The sequence below is a fragment of the Ceratotherium simum genome, chromosome 5, assembly GCF_057802395.1.
Source record: "Ceratotherium simum simum isolate JZ-2026a chromosome 5, ASM5780239v1, whole genome shotgun sequence".
Lineage (NCBI taxonomy): Eukaryota > Metazoa > Chordata > Mammalia > Perissodactyla > Rhinocerotidae > Ceratotherium > Ceratotherium simum.
The window spans coordinates 29,451,433-29,472,902 of record NC_141904.1 but is presented as its reverse complement, the minus strand read 5'-3'; the positions used below and the strand labels follow the sequence as shown (position 1 = coordinate 29,472,902).

Here is a 21,470-nt window from a genome sequence, read left to right as displayed (position 1 = left end):
TATTCTGAGCTAGAAATTTCATGTTTTTAAAAAATATCCCGTAGGTGTGATTGTTGCTCAGATTTTGTCTTCATAGGTAGAGATATCGACAATTAATTGTCAGAACCTTCCATTCAGAAAAGATTTAAGCTCAGATTCTTTGAGAACAAACTGGGCTTAGGGGTCAGGAGGCATAACTTGGAGTCCCTGTTTTTCCATATACCAGTGTTTAACTTTAGACATTTAACATCTGAGCCTGAGCATCCTCATTTTTAAAAGATATAATAAAATGAGGTTGTGAGCATCAAATGAAATAACCAGTGTAAAAAGGCACTGTAAATGCATGTAACCATTATTCTGCAAGAGGCAGTCAAGTGTAATGATTTAGAGCGTAAAGTCTGGATCCACAAGACCTAGGTTCAATTTCTGGCTCTCCCACTTAAAAATCCTTATGACCTTGGGCAAGGGAGTCACATCTCTTAACTTTAGATCCCCCAACTATTAAAGGGGGATGATACCACCTACATTACAGGTTGTTGAGAATAATAAAGGAGGTGGTATATGTAGGACACTTAGCAGAATGGCAAGCACATAGTAAGCACATAATAAATGTTAGATGTTATTACTATTATTGCCTTTATTATTATGATTATCCTTACTTTTTAGGGAACCATATACACATGTGCAAGATGTATGGTGAGTAACATATTAACATGTTAACATAAGTATCATTATCTTCTTTTTTCTCTACTCAGTTTCATTGAACACACAAATAGAAACTCTAGATTTGTTGCAGATTTTACTACAAGACCAAGGGCCATGTTTGGTCTAGTTACTCTTTACCTAAGAGCTAAGAAGAGGTAGCTCTCGGTGCACATTCATGCATTTCTTTTGTGATACATATTATTTCTTTGGTGTTTTAGAAACTAGCTGATTTCCCTTTCTCTGGAAATCTTTGTTTTCAAATCATGTAAGTTTGTTTTTCCTGAAAATCACATGATTCGTTTTTATCCATGGCAGGTAGAATCCACAATAAAAGTTGATGACCAAGGCCCACTGTCTTTCCTTTTCGTATAAGAAAACGGGTAGGCAAGTGGGTCTTATTTAAAATAAAGTTTTTCATGATTCTGGACATGGTACAACTGAAGTGTTCCAAACCACAATCCATAAAATCTATCATTTTTGGACCAAAACTATATTCTTTGAGGGAAAGTAGACGTTGTGAAAAATATTGACTTAAATGTTCTCTCACTGAGAAAGCGTTAGTTGAAGTCTCAACAGAGACCACCCAAATAGTACCCATGAATTGTTGCAACTCGGCTTAAAAGAGTCAGTTTTACAAATGCTGCTGCCCCCAGAGAAGTGCATTATTCTCTTATCAAATCTCTTTTACACAGTCTCATTCTAGAGGATGGAAATCCCATGCTTTCCTAATGTTATAATTATTTTCTAAAAACATTATTATACCCTGACACATAGTATGTCTAATACTGTGCCCTTTTTGTAAGTTACAACCACGCATGAAGTAAATCAAGTTCTCAACAGATTGCAGTGATACTTGGTGAACACTTCCGTCCCTTCCCCCCTTGCTGTCCCCATCTCAGCTACCCCATGAACAAAACACAGCTTCACATGCCAGCTCTTCTCTCACCGTGCAACAAACTAACCAGGACCCCATGCAAGTCCTCAGTTCTCCAGAATCCATGATTAACTAGGCACAACAATAACAACTCATATTTATTGAGCAGTGACTATGCCCAAGGCACTGTCCTAAGACTTTTCTTATGTGAACTCGTTTAATCCTCATAACATCTCTGTAAGGGATATACTGTCTTCTTCTTCTAGAACAAATGTACAGATGACATTAAAACAAGCTGATGTAGATGTTCTGTCCAAGCATCCAGATTGCATGGTCAGAATGATTTCAGCCCAATCCCCTACGCTTTACACAACCCGAATTCTGAAAGACCCTCAGTTCACAGCTGGATCTTAACTGGGAAGACTGACATGAAACCCCTTTGCAGGGATGGTGTGATGGTTTGGGGAGCATCTGTGTTTTGTGGGGTTGGGGTATTTTGGGTTACTCTTTCCCTTCCACACACTTCCATGGCCCTCCACACTTCTGATAGAGTACCAAATAGAACCTCCTCTAATTTGAATTGTTTGTGTATATTCTGTCATCTGTCCCAGGCAGTGCTTGCCAGAGGGCAAGGAGTAGGGCTTAGTCATCTATGTGCCCATCACGGCACCCAGCTGAGTGACGTGCACGTGGTGGCTGGGAAGCAGTATGACTCAGCAATTAAGAGCACTGGCTCTGGGTTGGCATTCTAACTCCTCCTCTCACCGGCTGGTTCCCTCTAAACCTCTGTTTCATTAGTGAGCAGAAAACAAACTCTGAGTGTCTCTTCCTTCAAACATTCTGGTTATTGATGACATAGTGACAATGTCCTCCTCAGGAATTCTCTGCAGACGTAGCAGCAGTCCCCAAGAGTCTTCCTGTATCACAGCATTGCTCATATCTTAGGGATTCCCTAATGAGAATGTTGAAACCAGGACTCTGGGTAGCCTCCTGACCTTGGTTCAACCAAACCTCTGTGCTCGAGTGAGCACATATCAAGACTGTGAGCAGAGAAATGGGCAGAAGAGCAGAAGGAAGGTTTTCCTACTTCGTAGCCTAACAGGGTATGCTGTTGAGCTCACAGGGAAGGGAGAATGGTCCTCATTGAGTTGTTGCTATCCATCATTTTAATCATAACGTGCCGTTATTATTCCATATGTGTTACTAGATAACCACAACATTGGCAAGTTGGAGGAAGGTTCACAGGGCTGCTAGTCAAGCAGCATCTCAATTCATAGCTGCAGACAAATTGAACTCTGTGACATGTGGGACAATTTGCCATTGGTAGATGGTAAATGTCAACATGGCTAGAGTTTTTCTTGGCATGATAAGTTCAAAAGCGTCAAATCTGTACAAAGATTGCTTTCACAGAAAGTGGCTGCTTGCTTTCCAGAACTGCTAGTCCTGAAAAAGACCAGAATTTGGGGAAGTGTGGAAATTATTAAGGGAAAGCCATTTAGTCCAAATAAATTACTCTTGAGTTAAGCCTTGGTCAAGAATTTTAGTTTACATTATTGACTAATAGATGTTTCTGGCAGCAAATAAGGGCTAAGGAAGGCTCTCCCACCTCCAGTTCTAAACTCAAGCCAGAGAAAATCCACATGCATGATAAGAAATAATAATAGCCTAAGTTTCCTTGTTAGCTTTAGATTTAACACTCTGTATGATGCTTAAGTGTGCATTTTTAACAGTTTTATTGAGATGTAATTTACATAACAAAGTTCACCCACTGAAAGTGTATAATTCAGTGGATTTTAGTATTTTTACAGAGTTGTGCAGCTACCACTATCATCTCGTTTTAGGAGATTTTCATCACCTCCAAAAGAACCCTTGTACCCACTGGCAGTCACTCTCTATTGCTGCACCAATTCCCCTCCCACTGCCACCAGTAAACCCTAGACCACTAATCCACTTTCCATCTCTCTAAGTGTGCGTTTTTTTAACCTAGATCCTGGCAGTCCCTTCCCTTGACTTAGAATCAAATGATGTGTTCCCTCAAAATCTGTCATTTTTGAGAAAATTCATTTTATTCATGCGTCACTGAGCCTTCCCTCCTCCATTCAGCCGCCATCTTTCACTGCCACTTACAGAGGTGACCATCGTTCTTCATTTAACAAGTATTTGTTAAGGGCCTGCTGTATGCCACACAGTCTGAGCCCTTGGGGTAATCAGTGGGCAAATCTCTGAGCTCAAGGGGCTGACATCCTAGCAGAGGGAGACAAAACAATAAGCGACAACAACAAAAATAGAAGTAAACTGTGCAGGGTGTTAAAAGATGCTCTGCACTATGGCGTAAAGAGAGAGTGGAGTGGGATAAGGGGTTTGGGAAGGCCAGTGCACAGGGAAGGGGTGGGCATAGCAGGGATTGGGATGGTCAAGACACCTGTGTCTAGGGGACGAGCATTTCAGGCAGAGGAACAATCCCAGTGCAAAGGCCATCTGGTGGGGGCACAGATGACATGTTTGAGGGACAGCAAGGAGGTTGGTGAAGCTGAAATAGGGAGAGAGGTAGGAGACCAGGACAGAGAGGCAAATGGTGCAGATCATGGGAGCCATGCCGGGTTTTGAGCAGAGGCTGCCACGAGCTGAATTATGTTCTCACAGAATCACTCTGACTGTCAAGTTGAGAAGAGATTAAAAGGGAGCAAGAGCAGAACAGAGAGACCTCCCGGATACTATTCTAGAGGCCACTTTAAGGCAGTGGTTCTCATCCTTGGCCGCACATCCGAATCACCCAGGCAGCTTTACAAAACTGAGGCCTGAGCTGCAAAACACTAATTGGTCTGGGATGCAGCCTGGGCACTGGAACTTTGCAAAGCCACCCAAGTGACTCGTATGTGCAGCTCAGATTGACCATAGAGTTTTAGGAGCACTAAGCATTCCCATCGGTTTGACTTTGCAGCTGAGAAACAAAATCCCACAGCTTGCCTGGCCACTTATTGGCAAAGCTGTTTCAAGAGGCGACCAGAGATCTCACTGCGATGGCAGGACCAGAATTGGCACTGCAGACAGTGTGCAAGCCGGAATGGGGCTGGAAGGAGCCCCACCTGGACTGCCCGACTTTGAGAAGGTCAATCCCATTCTTTGGCTGGATCCAAACATGAGTCTCTAACGTAAGAGCCAGACTTTCTCCCTGCACCTGCTTGTTGTAATATATCAGGGCAGAATGGAAGGATAAGGCTTGAACCTCAGGAAGTGGGTATGTGATTTATTCAACAGGCATTTTTTGAGAATTATAGTTACAGTGTGCCAGGAATTGTGCAAGCAGCTGCCAATAAAAAGATAAGGTCTAACCGTCCTTGCCCAAGCCAAATGGCTCAAAGTGAATGCTGTATAATATTTCAAAATGTGTTATTTGTGAGAAGGCTTTAAATAAGCCAAAGGGGAGGGAGGACCCTTCAGTTGCATATCTGAGCTGTTGGCATTTCTAATTCAGAGGGATGAATAGAACGTTATTGTGTTGCATCGGCACAAGTACAGCAGAAAAAAAGATGCTTGGAGCTGTGACCCGAACATGAATCAGCAATCTCATTCTGTTGTTTGGAAAATAATCACGATGTTGGGAGTATGGAATTTAAGAATCATGCAGAAATGCCTTCCCCCCCAGCAAGAAACAGACACTGGCTAAAACATGGCATCTCGTTTTTGGCTTCCTGAGCTGAAAGGAATGTAAAAAAACTTGGAGAGGATGTAGCGAAAGCTGATTTGTAAATATGGAAAATACAAGCCATAAGAAATGGGAGATGGTTTAGACACAGCGTTGGCAACCTCTCGGAGGTGGCACGCCAAGGGAGTGTTTATTCACTCTCATGAGCAGGAAGTAGAGCTGCCCTAGCTTCGGTAACTAGCAAATGTTTCTGGAGTATCCACTATGTGCTGATCACTGGGCCAGCTGGTGGGGAGAGGAAGGAGAGCGGTCCCTACCTTTTGAAGACCTTCTAATCTGTGGCAATGGGCAGGAAAGTGCAGAGATACCATAAAGCAGTAGTGCTCAAACTCCAGCATGCATCAGAATCATAACCTGGAGGGCTTGTTAAAACACAGGCTGCTGGGCCTCACCCTCAGAGTTTCTGATTCAGTAGGTCTGGGGTAGAGCCTGAGCATCTGCATTTCTAATGAGTTCCAAGGTGATGCTGATCTGGGGACCACGATTTGAGAACCTGCTCTAAGGAAATAAGTACACGGGACAGGAGAGGAGGGTAAGTGTGGGTTTGTTACCAAACCAAGTAGGCTTGCCTCTTGGTGAGTTACATAAGACTCTACACCAGTGGAAGTTGTCTCACAAAGTAAAGTGTATTTGCAGTAAATAGGAGGCCATGAGGAATCATTTCCAAAGTCATGGCATCCCTGAACAAAGGGAAGCAGGAACTTTTATTTCAGTTGGGGAATGAATATTCAAAAGGGAGAGGCCCGTATTCTCTTACACAGGCTCAGTTGGAGAACATGCTTCCACATAATGAGGCCTAAGCTCCTCCTGGAGAGATCTTTGCATTAAAAATAAGGCCAAGGTCATAGGCGTAGCTCTTGTGGCGAGGCTTGGTCAGTTTCAGGATGGTTGGTGGTTGCATCTCCTTAACATACAAAAGGAAAAGAAACAACTTGGAAAAACAGCTAATTGCTTCCAAACCCACCTTTGAATTTCTCAAGGCGCCTAGTTCGTGACAGGTTGAGTACAGAAGTCCACTGGTAAGGTGCAATTGATTTGTTGGTAGCGTAGAAAGTGCCACTTTTTAAATCTGTTCTCCAGTGCACAGCTAATGGTTTTAAATTAGCAATGTGTTTTGGATGAACCACACTGGCAGGGTTTTGCCACCACCCAAGGAAGGGTGGCAGGAGGCGGGGGAAGAGAGTTCTCTGCAGGCATGTGGAAGACAAACAGGACATAATACAGCAAGGGTGGGTCCAGTGACTCCAAATCAATGAGCACACGTGTGGGCTCACAGCAGCAGATGAATAAGAGGATGACAGCAGGGTGACCTATCCCCACGCTCATGCTTATACTCAAATGCTTCTCTTGTGAGCAGAAGTTCTCAACAGAATCAGCTGGAAAGCCTTTTCTAGGTACACATGCCTGGGCCCAGCCCTGGAGATGGTGAGCAAGGCTTCTCAGCTGATTCTGCTATGAACCCCCTTCTTGAGATTAAGAACACTTTTTCTGCAGCCTCCATGGTTGTGCCGCATACTTACAAGTAAGCAGAGTGCAAAGCCAACCTCTTTGAAAATGCAAAACTCCTTCATATATCGTCTCATCCCTTCAATACTACAGGACTTGAGTGTCTCAAATTAAAGGGTGCCCACTTAAAATGTGAGTGGCCTTCAGAGAAGGTAACTGTCCACCAACAGAGCCAGGTGCCTTGGTAAGCGCCTTTTCACTGGTAATGTTCTACACAAGTCTGACTGTGCTAGTCAGGAATGGAGAAGTGGGGATGCCTGCCCAGCATCAAGTGTAGCCTATCAAGATGGCCCCTCAGTTCCTCTAACATGTTCTCAAATGGTTTAGGTTGGTGGCTCCCAACGTGTAATACCTGGAAAGTATAGTCAGATCACCTGGGAACTTTTTAGAAATGCAGACTCTCAGACCAGTCCCCAACCTGAGACTGGCTAAATCAGAAACTTTGGGGGTGGAGCCCAGCAATCTGTTTTAACAAGCCCTCCAGGTGCTTGCCAAAGTTTGAGAAACGCTAGTTTAGTTTACATATACGAACGAAGCTACATATAAGTCAGAAACAGAACAACATGAGAAAGCAGGCAACCTGCCATTTATAGATCTGTTGAGATACTCATACAAGTATTCTGGTATGTTTAACATCTCATGCTCATTACCTAAGAAGTTAGTATCAGGCCAGTTTCTCGGCTACCTTTGGCATCCCTGTAATTCCAAGTGATAACATGACTTATTGCATCCCTCTTCTTAGACGATGCAAGGGCTGTGTTTTTTACTTTTTAGAAACTTCATCACAACTTCTCCATATGGTACGGGCTCAGGAAACACTATTGAAGATGGTCAAATCTTATTCATTCCCAAGACTGGCTGAAATCCTGCAAAGGTTTCACACTGAGTCTCATTGTCTTATCCTCTACTCTACAGTAGTAAACCAGGCTGCCTCACTTAGCAGTATGAAACCGAAAGGTCCAATTATGTGGCCATAGTCTCACAAAGAGTGGGGGGTAAAAAAAGATCATGTAAACCACACCCTTGAACTTTTCACTGATTCCCAAAATGCTTATAGCCATGATTCCCAAACTCTGTACCAAGGCACCATGGGAGCGCCACAATGAAATGTCTTTAATTTTCAAGGAAAACACAGCAACAACTGTCAGACACAATGCAAATACTATTAGGCTGTTTGGACCTAATTAGTTAATAAATAGAACATTCAAGTATTTCTTTTGACCTGAGGTCAAGGGGAAAAAATTATTAAAACACTAAATGTGCCATAAACTGAGAAAGTTAGGAATCTCTATGTTCTAGAATCACTGACCCCAGGAGGAGGTATATTTTGACTGTACACTTTCTGGTCAGAATCATACCTTTGAACCAGCACATTTAAGGAACTATACATTCTAACTTTAACTTAAATGTTGGGGGAAAAAATGTAAGAAAATTGTAACTACATGAATCTTTTAGGGGCTTCTTTCCTTTCTTACCTTCCGACCTAGATCTACCCATACCAATTCCTTGAGTCAACCTTTAAAATTACGGGAAACCACTGAATGTGCCAATAAAATTAGCTTAAAGGACCTTCATCGAGCAGTATCAGACAAGAACCCAATGAAGGGGGACATGGAAACTGTGTAAAGTTTATGAAGTATATTTCTGTAGGAACTTTGCAATGTAGCCCTCCTTCTCCACCCACCGTTTGGCATTTAACAAGTAGTAGACAATTATAACTATATTTATTAGGAGAATTTTCTTTTCCTTTTCAAGGAATTTTAGGGGCAAAGCAGTCTCCATAACACCTCCTTAGGAAGATTATTCTTCTTATCCCAGGGTTAGAAATCTACAAGGAGGTCACTACAGATTCCAGAGGCAGCAAAGCATGAGCTCAATCTGGGAGATGCCATCTCTCTGGGACGTAGATAATACCTCTGTCAAGTGGTCACTAGTAGAATCTTTTCTTAGAACGGTCCGGGGTTAGGGGAGAGAGTGGGTTCTCGTTTGTTGTTGTTGTCTTATTCATCATCAAACACTTTTAAGAAATAAATAATAAATCATTTGCTTTGGTCCTAATGTCTTATTTTCACATTCTTGTTTGTTGCTGTTCGTGCATGTGTCTCAGTGAGTCACCTAACCACAATTATATATTCAGGCATCTGGTGGTTCTGCGTGGTACCCTCATTCCTCCGGAGTTATTTAGTTCCTGTGACATGATGAATGCGTTTCCAGTCCCTTCAACACACACACACACACACACACACACGCGTGCGCGCGTACACACACGCACCTTTGCACGCACGCACGCACATGCACTTTTATTTTCTTTGGCACTGGGAAGCTACCGTACTCTCCACCAGGTGTCAGTAGAGTCAGTTTTAACTGCTTGCTTTGGCCAAGAAGGCATCTGTTGAAGTTGTTTCTCCTGCTGTGTCAGACATTTCCTCAAACCACCCATCTGCTTCCTCTTAAGAGCCTAGCTTCCATTTCTTAGAAGCATTTGGAGATGACAGTCCACCTGTAGAGAAAGGTAGCTATGAGGAAAATGCACTATAAACATAGCAGGCAGTCAGGTTGATCCTTTCAGAGTTGGCCTCATAAAACTTTTACCAGCTGGTTTTCTTCTTGACTTTTCTGTCGCTATATCATGTGGCTGGAAATTGTTCCAAATTTCACTCAGTGTGACAAGAATTTAAATGTAGCAGATAATTTTAGATTCACAAGGGGCTTTTCTGTTTGTTTTAAAGCCCACTATGACCCCAAGAACCCCACTCCTACCGCTGCTGACCTAGTCCTCAAAGCAGAAACAGGATTTTACTCAGGCGGTAGCCCCAGAACCTAGCACGTGAGGATGGAAGAATTCTACCATGTGTCAAATGTGCTTATCCAGAGAGACCCTTGACTCTGAACATCCCCCATGTCATTCTGTTGGTAAGTGGCATGCCGTGGTGACTTTACCTGGAAGAGAGAAGGAAGAGGAAGAGAAGGGAACAATGATTTGGCATGGACATAGGTTAAAATGAAGAGTAGAAACAAGCCCCAGAATGAGATTGCTGAGCTTAAAAAGGGTGAGTGGGGTGGAAGTAAAGGGTAGTCATTCTACCAAGAACAAAAAAATCAGCCACAGCAAATTAAATTCAATTTCAACCACAGATCTTGGTTGTATTGTCTCACTTCCTGAAGGCGAAACACTTACAGTGACTGCTGAAAATCTGGAGTGAAAATTGTAACTTTACCATTCAGTAGTCCTTTGCTGGTGTCTCTCATGTGGGACCCTAGCCTCCCACCATACCCAGCAGAGGAATTCTGAGCCTGCCTTCTGCTCTGAGATGTGATCCACTAGGACTGACATCTGAGCCACAGCACAAGGCAGAGCTACTACTATTTTCCTACATCTTTATTAACTAACTCAGAGTCTTATGTTCCATCATAACCAGCCCCATCCCCAGTCTAACTGTGCTGGCTTTTTAAATTTTTTTTCTTACTGATTTTTTTATGTTACACTCCCAAATAGGATTAGTTTCACCAAGTGGAAAAGGTGGATCACAGTGTGCTATGATCTGAATACACCTTGTCTCTGTTCTCTTATTTGAGTTCTTAACTCATTACTATCACCAGAAATTCAACCATTATATATTCACTTCATTAGGTCCTATTTACTATTAAAATGCAAAGACCTAAGGGAAAGACAACTGGGACTGCATTTAAGATGCTATCGAATTGGGGACAAATTAATCTGTATACTCAGACTTCCTTGCTCCCCTTACCAAATTTAAATGAACATGAAAGGTAACAGTGAAAGGGAAAAAAATTCACAAAAGGTAAAATTTAGTCTGGGAAGAGGAGAATGGCAGTGGGGAGAGGAGCAATTCCACCTCTATTTTATCTCAGTGATGATGGGGTCTAGGGAGGTGGGCTTCTGTGCTGTTATGAGTCGTTAAACTCATCTCAGGGCACCTCGAAGTGGAGGCCAGATAATAGCCCCAATTTCCCACATCTTAGGGATGACTGAGGCTGGCCAGGAGATGAGTAAATCATAGTAATAGTGACTATAATAATGAATAAATCTTCCAATACCTTACATTGGTGTCCTAATTTTTTTTTTTTTTTTTTGCTGAGGAAGACCAGCTCTGAGCTAACATCTATTGCCAATCCTCCTCCGTTTTTTTTTTCCCCCAAAGCCCCAGTAGATAGTTGTATGTTGTAGTTGCACATCCTTCTAGTTGCTGTATGTGGGACGTGGCCTCAGCACGGCCGGAGAAGCGGTGCGTTGGTGTGCGCCTGGGATCCGAACCCAGGCCGCCAGTAGCGGAGCACGCGCACTTAACTGCTAAGCTACGGGGCCGGCCCTGGTGTCCTACTTTTAAATTTACAAAGCATTTTTAGACTCCCTTGGTCCTCCTCCTAACCTGAAGGGCAGGAATTGTGACTTCACTTTACAAATGAGGCTCAGAGAGTTAAGGAACCTGTCCAAGATGGCCAGACTACTGAGTTGAGACCCAAAACCATCTGGAATGACTCCCAGTCCAGGAGTCTTTCCTCCATACCTGGGATTGAACTTGTTCTTAAAAATGTTTCCCACACGTCAATGTGAAAGGCTTGATGTAAATGGGCCCTTTCCTATGAGGGGAAGTGGGTGGAGGGGGAAAATCCAGGAAGGGGAAGAGTGCTTTCCAAAGCAGGGCAAGAGATGCCCGATAGAGATCCCCAACCTCATGCCCTCCTAGCGTGGGGTGCAGCCCGCTCTGAGGGAACAGCCATTTTCCTTTGCCCAACTGTATTTCCAGATGCCACAGAGAGAGCAGTGGCGAGGCCAAAGTGGGGACGGGGTGGGTCAAGGGGCTTTCCCTCTCTCATAAACTCCAGCAGTGCCCAAGGCCCCACAAAACCAAATAAACTTAGGAAAAACAGTTTCTTGCCCTGTAAACACAAATTCAAGACACATCCCCAAGCTATGCCCTCCACTCCTATCACCACAACCTCTAAACTCCTTCTGTTTAGGAAGTATAGAGCATCAATGTTTGCTCAATGCCAGGAAAGGAGGTGGGTGTGTCCTCTGAGAGCCCTCCTTGTGTTAATGGTCTCAGCTTAGAGTCTGTAATCGCCTAACACTTGAGCATCTGACTTTTTAAACTCAACCAAGAGATTTACCTATATTACCTATATATACCCCACGCACTCACCCCCGGCCCCAGCCCGCTCATGGCTTCTTTGGCTGCCCCTGAAGCACCTGCTGAACTGTTAACAGATAAACCCTATGTATCTCACCCTTCTGATGATCAAGCCACATGATGCTCTGGTACCCTTCCTCCTGAGAGAGCCAAGGAGAAGCAAACTAAGGAAGATGGCCTTGAAAAGGCTGCAAGTCCCCTCCTCAGAAAAGCTGGATGTAGAGATGTGAGGAGGACACGCTGTTTCATTTTAGTTATATACAGATAAGCAAGGACTTGCTAGGTCCATATGGAAAGATTTCGAGGGATGATTTTTACAGTGGTCCCTTCAATGGGACAAAGGGTGTGTGGTGTGGGCAAGTGCACGGGAGTTTTACAAGATGGAGTTGGGGTGTTCTCTCTGGCCCTAGTCTAGCTTTGTGAGCTTGAACACTAAGACAGGAAAATGATACCATGCAAAGAGGTGCCACCAAAGGGGTTAGTCTCCTGAGGAGTCCTCCTCTGCATTGTGGCACAGTTATCTTTCTCAAATCAGGTCACTCTCTAAGGACCTTCCATGGCTTCCCATTTCCCACAGGATAAAATCCAGATTCCATAGCAAATTTTTCAAGACCCTTCACCGTCTGGCCCCAAACTACATTTGCAGCATCATTCTTGGCCACTTCCTGCCCCCTCCCCACCCCAAATTATATACCCTGTGCCAAGATGCTGTACCTTTTGCTTTTTTGTTGTTCGTGAACCACACTTCGCATTTCCTGCCTGGAAACATCCCAGCTCATTTTTCAAAGCCAAGCTCAAATGTCACCATCGAGTCCTCTCATGTAGATAGAATTAATCCCACTCTCCTCAGTGCCTCCAAACACATCTTTTATCCCCCTTGTTCAGCTCTTCTGCCCCCAAGGTACAGGTTGGTTCTTCACCTAAGCCCCCCAGGGGCAGAAACCATGAATCACTCATCTCAAATGATCCAGAGCTTGGGTTGGTGTCTGACAGAAAGACCCAGGCAGCCCTAGACCAACTCCTTGGGTGGGAAAACTCCTATTCAGCCTCCAGCCTTGCTTCTCATAAACCCATTTGCCTTCCACCCACAAGGGGATCTACTGCTTGTAGGTCCTGTTCTCTTTGCCCACGACCAAAAATAGCTCTCTTGTCTCCTTTTCATTCTATTCAATAGACTATATTTACATCAATTTACATCTTTTCCATGAGCTTTTGCATTTTAACAGTCATCAAAGCCTGCAACCAAAGCTTAATGTGGCATCTGCAGATGGGTAGTGTTTATGTGGTGTCTGCAAATCTCCTGAAAATATATGCCAAATCATTTGCCCATCTTTCAAGGGGAAGTGTCTGTAACTTTCATTATATTCCTTGAGTAGACCACACCCCATAAATAGTTGAGATCCACTAAGCTAAAAGAATGAAGCTTCAGAAGAGAATTTTAAGAGGGGCGTGGAGTAAGCCTTTAGCATGTCCCCAGAACCATATCACACACACGGCACCTGCTCTGTTGCAGAATAAAGACATTGGTCTTCTCAAGAGAAGCTTAATATGCCCTGAGAACAAAAAGCAGCCCAAAGTAGGGAGAGCGTGCTCCATTGTGCATTTGCCCCTGCCTATGAGATGTGCATCTTCTTTAACCTAAAGTAGAGCAGAGAAAGTCCCCTGTCCCCTCAGCAGTCCCCAGCAGCATCTCTCTACCCATCCTCTGTCCACTGACACACTTAAATTCTCTTCCACATGACAGCTTCTCAGATAGTTGAAGACCACTCTCTAACCTTCAGGGGACTCCTCCCTTTTCTAGGCTACCTTTAACATTTCCTTAAGATGTGGTTTCCATCATCCTGGACATTCTACACAAGACTCTCTCTTAAAATGTAGCAGCCTAAATATGGTCTGGCTGTTGTCCTACAGGCTATATTTCTGTCCACACAGCCCACGATAACCTTTGAATTATTAGCAGCCACAGTTCACAGTGGGTTGCCTGGAGCCCAATGTCTTCCAAAGTCCCTGGACCTATTTCCTAAGTGTTCATAATAATTCCATTTACTTTTCAGCTTCAGAGTACTCAGTAACAACTTTTCCATCATTTGCGTTTTTAAAATATAAATGCATTTTGTGTGTTTGAGAGGGGAATGCCTACTTTTCCATTCTTCCAAGGGAAATGTGTTTTCCCTAAGGAACATGACAGCGGACTGAGAAAGATGGAGTGGGCAGAGGAAGGCTCAGCCCTGCGTGATTCTCAGCACCCGGCTCTTGACACAGGGCCTCTGTGGCTTGTATTTTTAGCCACTCCTTGCCAATGGGCTTAGCCTCCCCAGCCAGCTTGTAAAATGGATTATAAATTCCTTGAGGGCCAAGAGCCTCTGGTCTTAAGCTATTTGCATCCCTGTTGTTAATCCCAGTATTAAATGCTGATATCACGTTCATCACAGTGTCTTATTATTTCTATCTCCTAAAAGTCACGAGAGTCCTTCCCCCCTCTCGCCACCTCCACTGCCACCACCTGAGTTCTAGCCACCTTCATCTCTCCCCGAGACCTGCACTGCCCCCTGACTGGTTTGCTTTCATTCGGCAGCCACTGTGAAACTCTAAAAGCTCAAATTGGATCTTATTGCTCCCCTCCTTAAGACCTGTGTAATTTAAAGGAGCTATCCAGTTTTTCTATGCAAGCCCCATTTCTTGCAGAGTAGTCCATGTGTCTCGGGAGTGCAAGGATGAGAACAAAACAGTAAGTCATTGCTTGGAGAGAGGCCTATGGAAAAGAAGGGCCATGGAGTCCAGGGCACCTCCACTGAGCAGCCTTTCCAGATAGCCCCAGGTAGACATGCCCTCTCCTTCCTTTGTGTCTCAGTCTGCTCTGAAGAGACACTTAAGATGAAACCTGTGTACACTTTTGCATTTTTTAAGCATGATTCTCTCCCTCTATCAGATTAGAAGCCCATGTGGACAGGCTGAAGTGTTGTCTTTGGACAAAGCCTGGGGCAGTGCCTGAAGACAGTAGGCCCCTGATCAAGGCCTCTGGACCGACAACCAAATAAATTAACGACTCATGTAAAAGGAATATTCTCCATTTCAGTAGCACTTACCTAGGAGACTAAACTGGATGTCATTCTCCCCCTCAATTGGTGCTGAAATGTTGAAGCTAGTAAAGAACCTTCAACATTGAGGGGCCTGGAACGCAGACCCTCACTGGGTCTAACTGAAGACTCCTCCCTGCCCAGTGAGCACTGGGACCCGTTTTAAGGAATGATATGCAGATCTGCAGCTCGCCCTTCCTACACGGAGAGCTGTCAATGCTTCATTAGGATAGCCACCTCTTCCCAACACATCACCACCTGACCCTTCCTCCTCACTGACCGCTCAGTGAAGCCCTTCACTATGTTTGTTTCCTTTCCTGGCGAGTAAAAAAACTCAGCTTTCTTTCTCTTTAAGCTCTTTGGACTTTGTCTTCTCCTTGGACCTATGATTGGCTGGCGAGCCCAGACCCCTGACATGGCTCTGGAGAGGACCATCTCTGCCTCCCCTCTTTATTAGAGAGCCCTCTGCTGATGCCCACACTGTATTATAGCATGACCAGGAAATGAGGTCCCAGACACCTGCCCTACCCTGAAGCATTGTTAGAAGCTTTCCTGGAATTACATTTTAAAATCCTAGAGCTCGTTGAAGGAAAAGAGCACTAAATACTACTAAAATACTAAATACTATAGCAATAGTAACACTAATATGCTATCAATACTATAGTAATGGTAATGGTATAGTAATATTAATGCCAGGTACTGTAGTACTACATAGTGCTATATAGTACTATAGTGGAAAGAAAACAATACTAAACAGTACTAAATAGGAAAATCAGTACTAAATTTTATGGTGATAATAATATTTTTAAAGCCTTAAAATTTTTTTCCTGTTGCTAGATACTTTCTGCTTCACACACAATACCTTTCTGTAGTTCACACGCCTATCCAATTGAAATTTTGAAAACAAAGATATTTTTAAATTGATAGCATGGCAAGAATATAACTGGGATTTTGTAGCTTCACCTTCAAGACAATAAAAAGGACACAAAACTATGCTGACACGTTTGCATTAACGTATTTTAATATCGGTGTTATCAGTCGAGATTCTTTTGGTTGCAAGTGACAGAAACCTGACTCGAACCAGCTTATTTAAAAATGTGGACTACTTTGCTCAAGAAGGGTGAGAAGCCAAACCCTTGGAGGGGCAGGAGGGACACAGCTTGGCCTCAGGGAGAATTGAAAGCAGGGGTTTGTGGCTACTGCATTCTCTTTTCGCCTCGGATTTTCTGTAAATGTCAGATTGATCCTCTTTCTCACCTTCCAGTGGCCTTTTTCCATGTGGCTGAGAGAGATATGGCCTCAAGCAGTTTGAGAGTTTTAGCTTCTGATAAATTCTGCCACCAGAGAGAAACTAAATAACCTTCCCCCGCTTCCCTCTTGTTCCTTCTCTCCTTTCCCTCCTCTCTCTCTTCCTTTCTCCAAACACACTGAAAAAGCATCTTATTAGCCCACGTCAGGTCTTGAACCAGTTTGGCCAAAGGTGGAGTATTGAGATTGGCCCAGCTTGAGCCAAGTTCCTCATCAGAACATGCAGGAGCAGTGTCACCTGAAAACATGGCAGCTTCCATGGGTTGGGAGGGGGAGGTTAAGGGCAGCTTAGTTTCTAAGAAGAGCAACAAAGTCTGGATATTCACTACTATAGGTATGATCTGAGCTCTGACCAGAGGGTGTCTCAGAACCCGGTCCTTCTCACTTCAAAACCCAGCTGAACAGGTGAATGAGGATGGAGCAGAGGGCTTGTGGCTGGTGACTCTTGAAATGTTAATCAGTAGCAACAATGCATTTTCCTGGTAGTTAATATTCATCTCTTCTATCAGATGCCAATTCAGGCAGCTTATACCATGCCATATCAACTGCCATTAATTTTATTTTATTCAGTTAATCAACATATATTTGTTGCGTACCTATGGTATATCTGACACTCTGCTCAATGTGGAAGATATAAAAATGACAAAGACATAGTCCCTGCTACAAAGAGATTACAGTCTAGTGGGAAAGGCAGCCGTGTAAACATGTAATTACCACAGGTGTGAGAAGAACTACCGTCAGGGTATGAATTCAATGCTGCGGTATTAAATGTAGAGACAGAGACTGAATGGCCATAGACACATCAGTGTTGTAAACATAATCTCCATACATCTTCCTCCACATATTTCCCTTTCTCCAAGCAGTTATTTAACATCAAGATGTTTCCCCCTTGGCTGATGGCTTTTGTGTGCACAGCACGTTATGGTTTACCCAGCACTTTCACTTGCATCATCTTTAAACCTCAGAAACATCAGCCTTGTGAAGTAAGTAGAGCAAGTATTATTTTCCCCATTTTACACATAAATAAATGGAGATTCCCATTTCTTTGAAATTACTTGTCGTGATTCCATAGCTTGTACATGATAGTATTGACCTTCGAACCTATGCCTTGGGCTTCCGTGTTATTCCTAAGCCACCATGCTGCCACTGTCTACCCATGAACAGAGACGCTCCTTCTAGAAAAAGAAACATCATCCTGATCCATCCCCAGCAATATGCTGAAGCCTCTGACCCATGTTCATCAGCCATCTGGGCCACCCATCTGTGCGCATCCTTCAACATTCTTCCCTCCATCATGGCACCTCTGGTCGCTGACACCCACTGTGCCTCTGTCCCCGGTCTGAGGTCAAGTCTGACTGTTGCTCTTGGATGTCATTAATGTTGTGGTGAGGGGGAGGAGTTTAGCACTGACTGAGGGAAAGTCACGCATGGGGAGATGAGAATTTGGATTCCGTTCTCCAGAGCACTGTGTCTAAGACTTGAAAGTGCACATGGATCACCTGTGGGTCTTTTCCAAATGCAGATTTGATTGAGTAGGTTTGAGGTGGGACACACACTTTCTATTTCTAACAAGCTCCCAGGCAATGCTGAGACTGCTGGTCCACAGACCACACTTTGAGAAGCAAGGATCTAGATTGAAGATGCTAATACATCTTAGCCACTCTTGGGAAAAACAGCAAGTCAGTGTGCCGGTAGCTAGCTTAAAAACTTGAGATGGAAAAATATACGTGTGATCTTAAATACAATATTATTTTAAAAACATATTTATAGAAGGAACCCTGAGATTAAAGTTGAAAGGTCTTGTAAACTTACACGTATCACATAGCCCACCTATGCTTCAGTGTTCCCAGTTCTGAATGAAGAGTAACAAATCGCCTCAAGCTAATTAATGCATGTGATATTGTTTGGAACAAAAACGATATGAAAAATACAGGTTATAACCTGTGGTATTTTTGTTGTCTTTTTCTTTGTAGGAGATATCAGTGAAAAAAAGGGTCCAGAATGATTACTAACCTATGACTCCCAACAGTATGACAGGTATCTATTTTTTTTTATTTTCTTTGTGTGTCTCCATTTTTGTTCCACTTAAAGAGAAATACAGGGTTCCTAAAAAACCAACCTGAGAGTCTTAGCAACAATTATTTCCAAACCAGCAAGTGTTGTTAAATGCAAATACAGCCTGTGAATACATCCCTACAACCGTGCTTCCATCTTCTTCGGGATCTATAAGATGCTTCATCACCAGAAACATAATGGGGAGGAAATGATAACTCACCGTGAAAGGCTAGTTTTTAGCCATCCTAAGATCACCCTCACACACTAAATACATTTACTTTTTACGTTCATTCAGATCAATATAATAAATGGCTCTACACACTTAATGACCACAGAATCCAGGCATCTTCCCAAAAGTGGGCTGTTTATTCCATTCAGCAGTAAAGTCAGAATGGAATATGATTAAATCACATAAGGTAAAGTGAGCTAGAAACCCTTAGCAAGGGACAAAGGAGAGATAGACTGCACCCCAAGGAACATAAGGTTGCAATAGTGCAAATTCTTTGTGCAACACGTAGAAGAGGGGTTGCAAACTCAAAGGCCTCAAGGGCCAGGCAGATAACATGAATGCTTGAAACAGGTTGAGCATAAGGAAAAATAAACAGACAAAACTGGAGAACTCAGGTGCCCTCTGAAGAGAGGCCATTCCTCCACTCTAGGCAGTCACTCACAGCAGGGATGAAGCCCCAGTGTGCCCAGAGATTTCAAATTTTCAAGAGAAGTTGGAAATCCAGGTTTTACATGAAATATCCCCATTTATAGATGCTAGCAATTAACTTATAAAAGACTCATGGGCCAGTCAAAATATGTCTGCTGACTTGAATCAACCCATGAGCTGTCAATTTACACCTCTGCTATCCACCTTCCAGCCTAACACCAAGCCCATGATTGTCCTTTTGGTTACCATGGCAGCAGGGCAGGTACCCATAGACCTCTGCGTGTCATGGGTATAGGCTGACCTTTGGTAATCCATTCACGTCACCTCCCCATCCAGTGACAAACTAAACGTGCAGACAATTCCTCCAAGAATCCATTCCCCAGTACACCTGAGAAACCTAAGAGTCGTGACTCAGGCTTCTGAAAATATGGCAACCTCCCAATGACCATAACATTGCATCTCCCAGCATCACTGCCCTGCCTCTCTGCCTACTGGTGCTTAAGCTCCTGGTGCAACAAAAGGATAAGTGCCTGGGCGAAGCAGAATGATTCACACGGGGGCCTCGGAGTCACACCTCATCTTCTCCTCATCTGATGGCTCATTAACAGGCACCAAAATGTGCCCACTCCCATTTCTATTCCACCGCCAACTCGGCCGAAATTCTTCCCCACCTAAATCTCACTGCTTCTATGTCATACACCTGTTCATTTGGTGGGAAATTGGTATAGATCAACCTTAGCTATAGCCTCCATGTTTGTGCTGCTATGAGTGGGAATCTCAACCAGAAGGAGTGGCGGTGTAAGTCTTAGCAGGCACAGGTGTGTGTGAGCACACAGATGTCACACAGCAGTAGCCATACGGCAAAACCTAGGGCAAGTGTCCCTCTGATAAAGGTTAGCGTGGGATCAAGTGTCACACAAGAGTGGCTCTAAACTCCGTGATAATTTGCCCCCTTGAGAAAGCCTCCGAAGACCCAGTCTCAAAGAACATACCCTCCTGAGACATGAAAGTGGCAAAACTTGGTTTAAAAGAGGGTAATACAGTGGTTTTTGCTTGCTACGAGGTTGGTGCTAGATAAAGTGCAGTAGTGACCATCCACCCCGGGTTCCTATAGTGCAGGGATCAGCAATTTTTTTTGTAAAGGGCCAGATAGTAAATATCTTTGGCTTTGCAGACTACTCAATTCTGCCATTGTAGCACGAAAAGCCATGGACTATACATAAACAAATGGGATCTGATGTGTTTCAAGAAAACTTTACTTACAAAACAGGCAGCAGGCCAGCTTTGGCCCAAGAACTATAGTTTACTGACCCTTGCTCTGGAGTCCAAGGTGGTTCAGACCACCTTATTGTGGAGCAGATCCCCCAAGGCCGAGTCAGCTCATCTCCAGGGCTGAGCCAGCTTTTCAGCCAATCTTGTGGAAGCTAGGATGCTTTCCTTGCAAGCTGAGCTGGAACCCCAGGTGCCTGTCAGTGGAGGAGGAAGTTTTCGCTTCCCAGCATTTGCTTCGTAGCGTAGAAACTAACGGTAGTTCTATTTGCAAAAGAAATCTATTCCATACACACATATGCTCAGGATATGTTAATGGGCTCAGCGGAGAAAATCATGACTTTAGACTTCCTTGCTTGTGGATGAAATAAAACAGCGTCCTTTTCCCCTCTCTCTTTGCTATGATCTCGGGCTATGTGTTTATTTTAAGAAACCTAAAGGGAGATCATAATAAAGTTGTAAGCCATCAGAGTAAGTGCTTGCTTTAGGAGCATAATTTAAAGGGCAAATGTGCATATTTTCCTCTTTGAAACACATAATAGGTAATATTACTGTTATGCAACACAGGAAATCAATTAACCTTTGTGAAAAGAAAACCATTTTTTAAATGAACAGGAAGAAGAACATTGAATCTGTTTTCCTAAAACCAAGCAGACCAGCGTTTTCAGATAAGAGTCATGTTATTGGTATGCAGGCTTTTTCAGCCAAGATGCTTATTAAATTTATATATTTTGCATTAACTCAAATGGAAAATTGTTTCTTTTTGGGATTATTTAATATCAACTACAATGGAGTCAGGTCTTACCAGAATTTTCTCATCGCTTTACTCCACCTAATTCAAAATTAGGACTGTATAAAATCACTCATACAGTGTTGAAAAATTCTGATTCTTAAAGAGGGAAATAAGAAAGTGATTTAATAGTCTGGAATTAAGCACTGCTTCCTAGGTAATCTGAGGGGAATTCTGCTAACATTTATGGCATTATAATGAGCTCTACTTTGCATAAAACCGTGATTCACAGTATAACGGAGTTTGTTCTAAGATGTGAATACCTAAAATTCTAAACACCAAAGTGAAAGACTTTCGGCCTTAGTTGAAAAGGAAACTAAGAACTCAGATTCCTCTCAATGTGCCTGAAGAGGCAGAAACAAAGATCTATTATGTTTGCTCTGAACCTGG

The 21,470-nt window shown here is 43.4% G+C and overlaps 1 protein-coding gene across 1 annotated transcript in view; it reads left to right on the top strand.

The window, feature by feature from the left end:
* Positions 1-21,470, top strand: part of THRB (thyroid hormone receptor beta) — a 361,132-nt gene that overhangs the window by 247,564 nt on the left and 92,098 nt on the right. The window contains exon 3 of the mRNA XM_014789974.2: positions 18,282-18,345. Coding sequence (XP_014645460.1) covers positions 18,324-18,345 — 22 coding nt within the window. The 5' untranslated portion in view covers positions 18,282-18,323. The remainder of the gene's footprint in view (positions 1-18,281; positions 18,346-21,470) is intronic.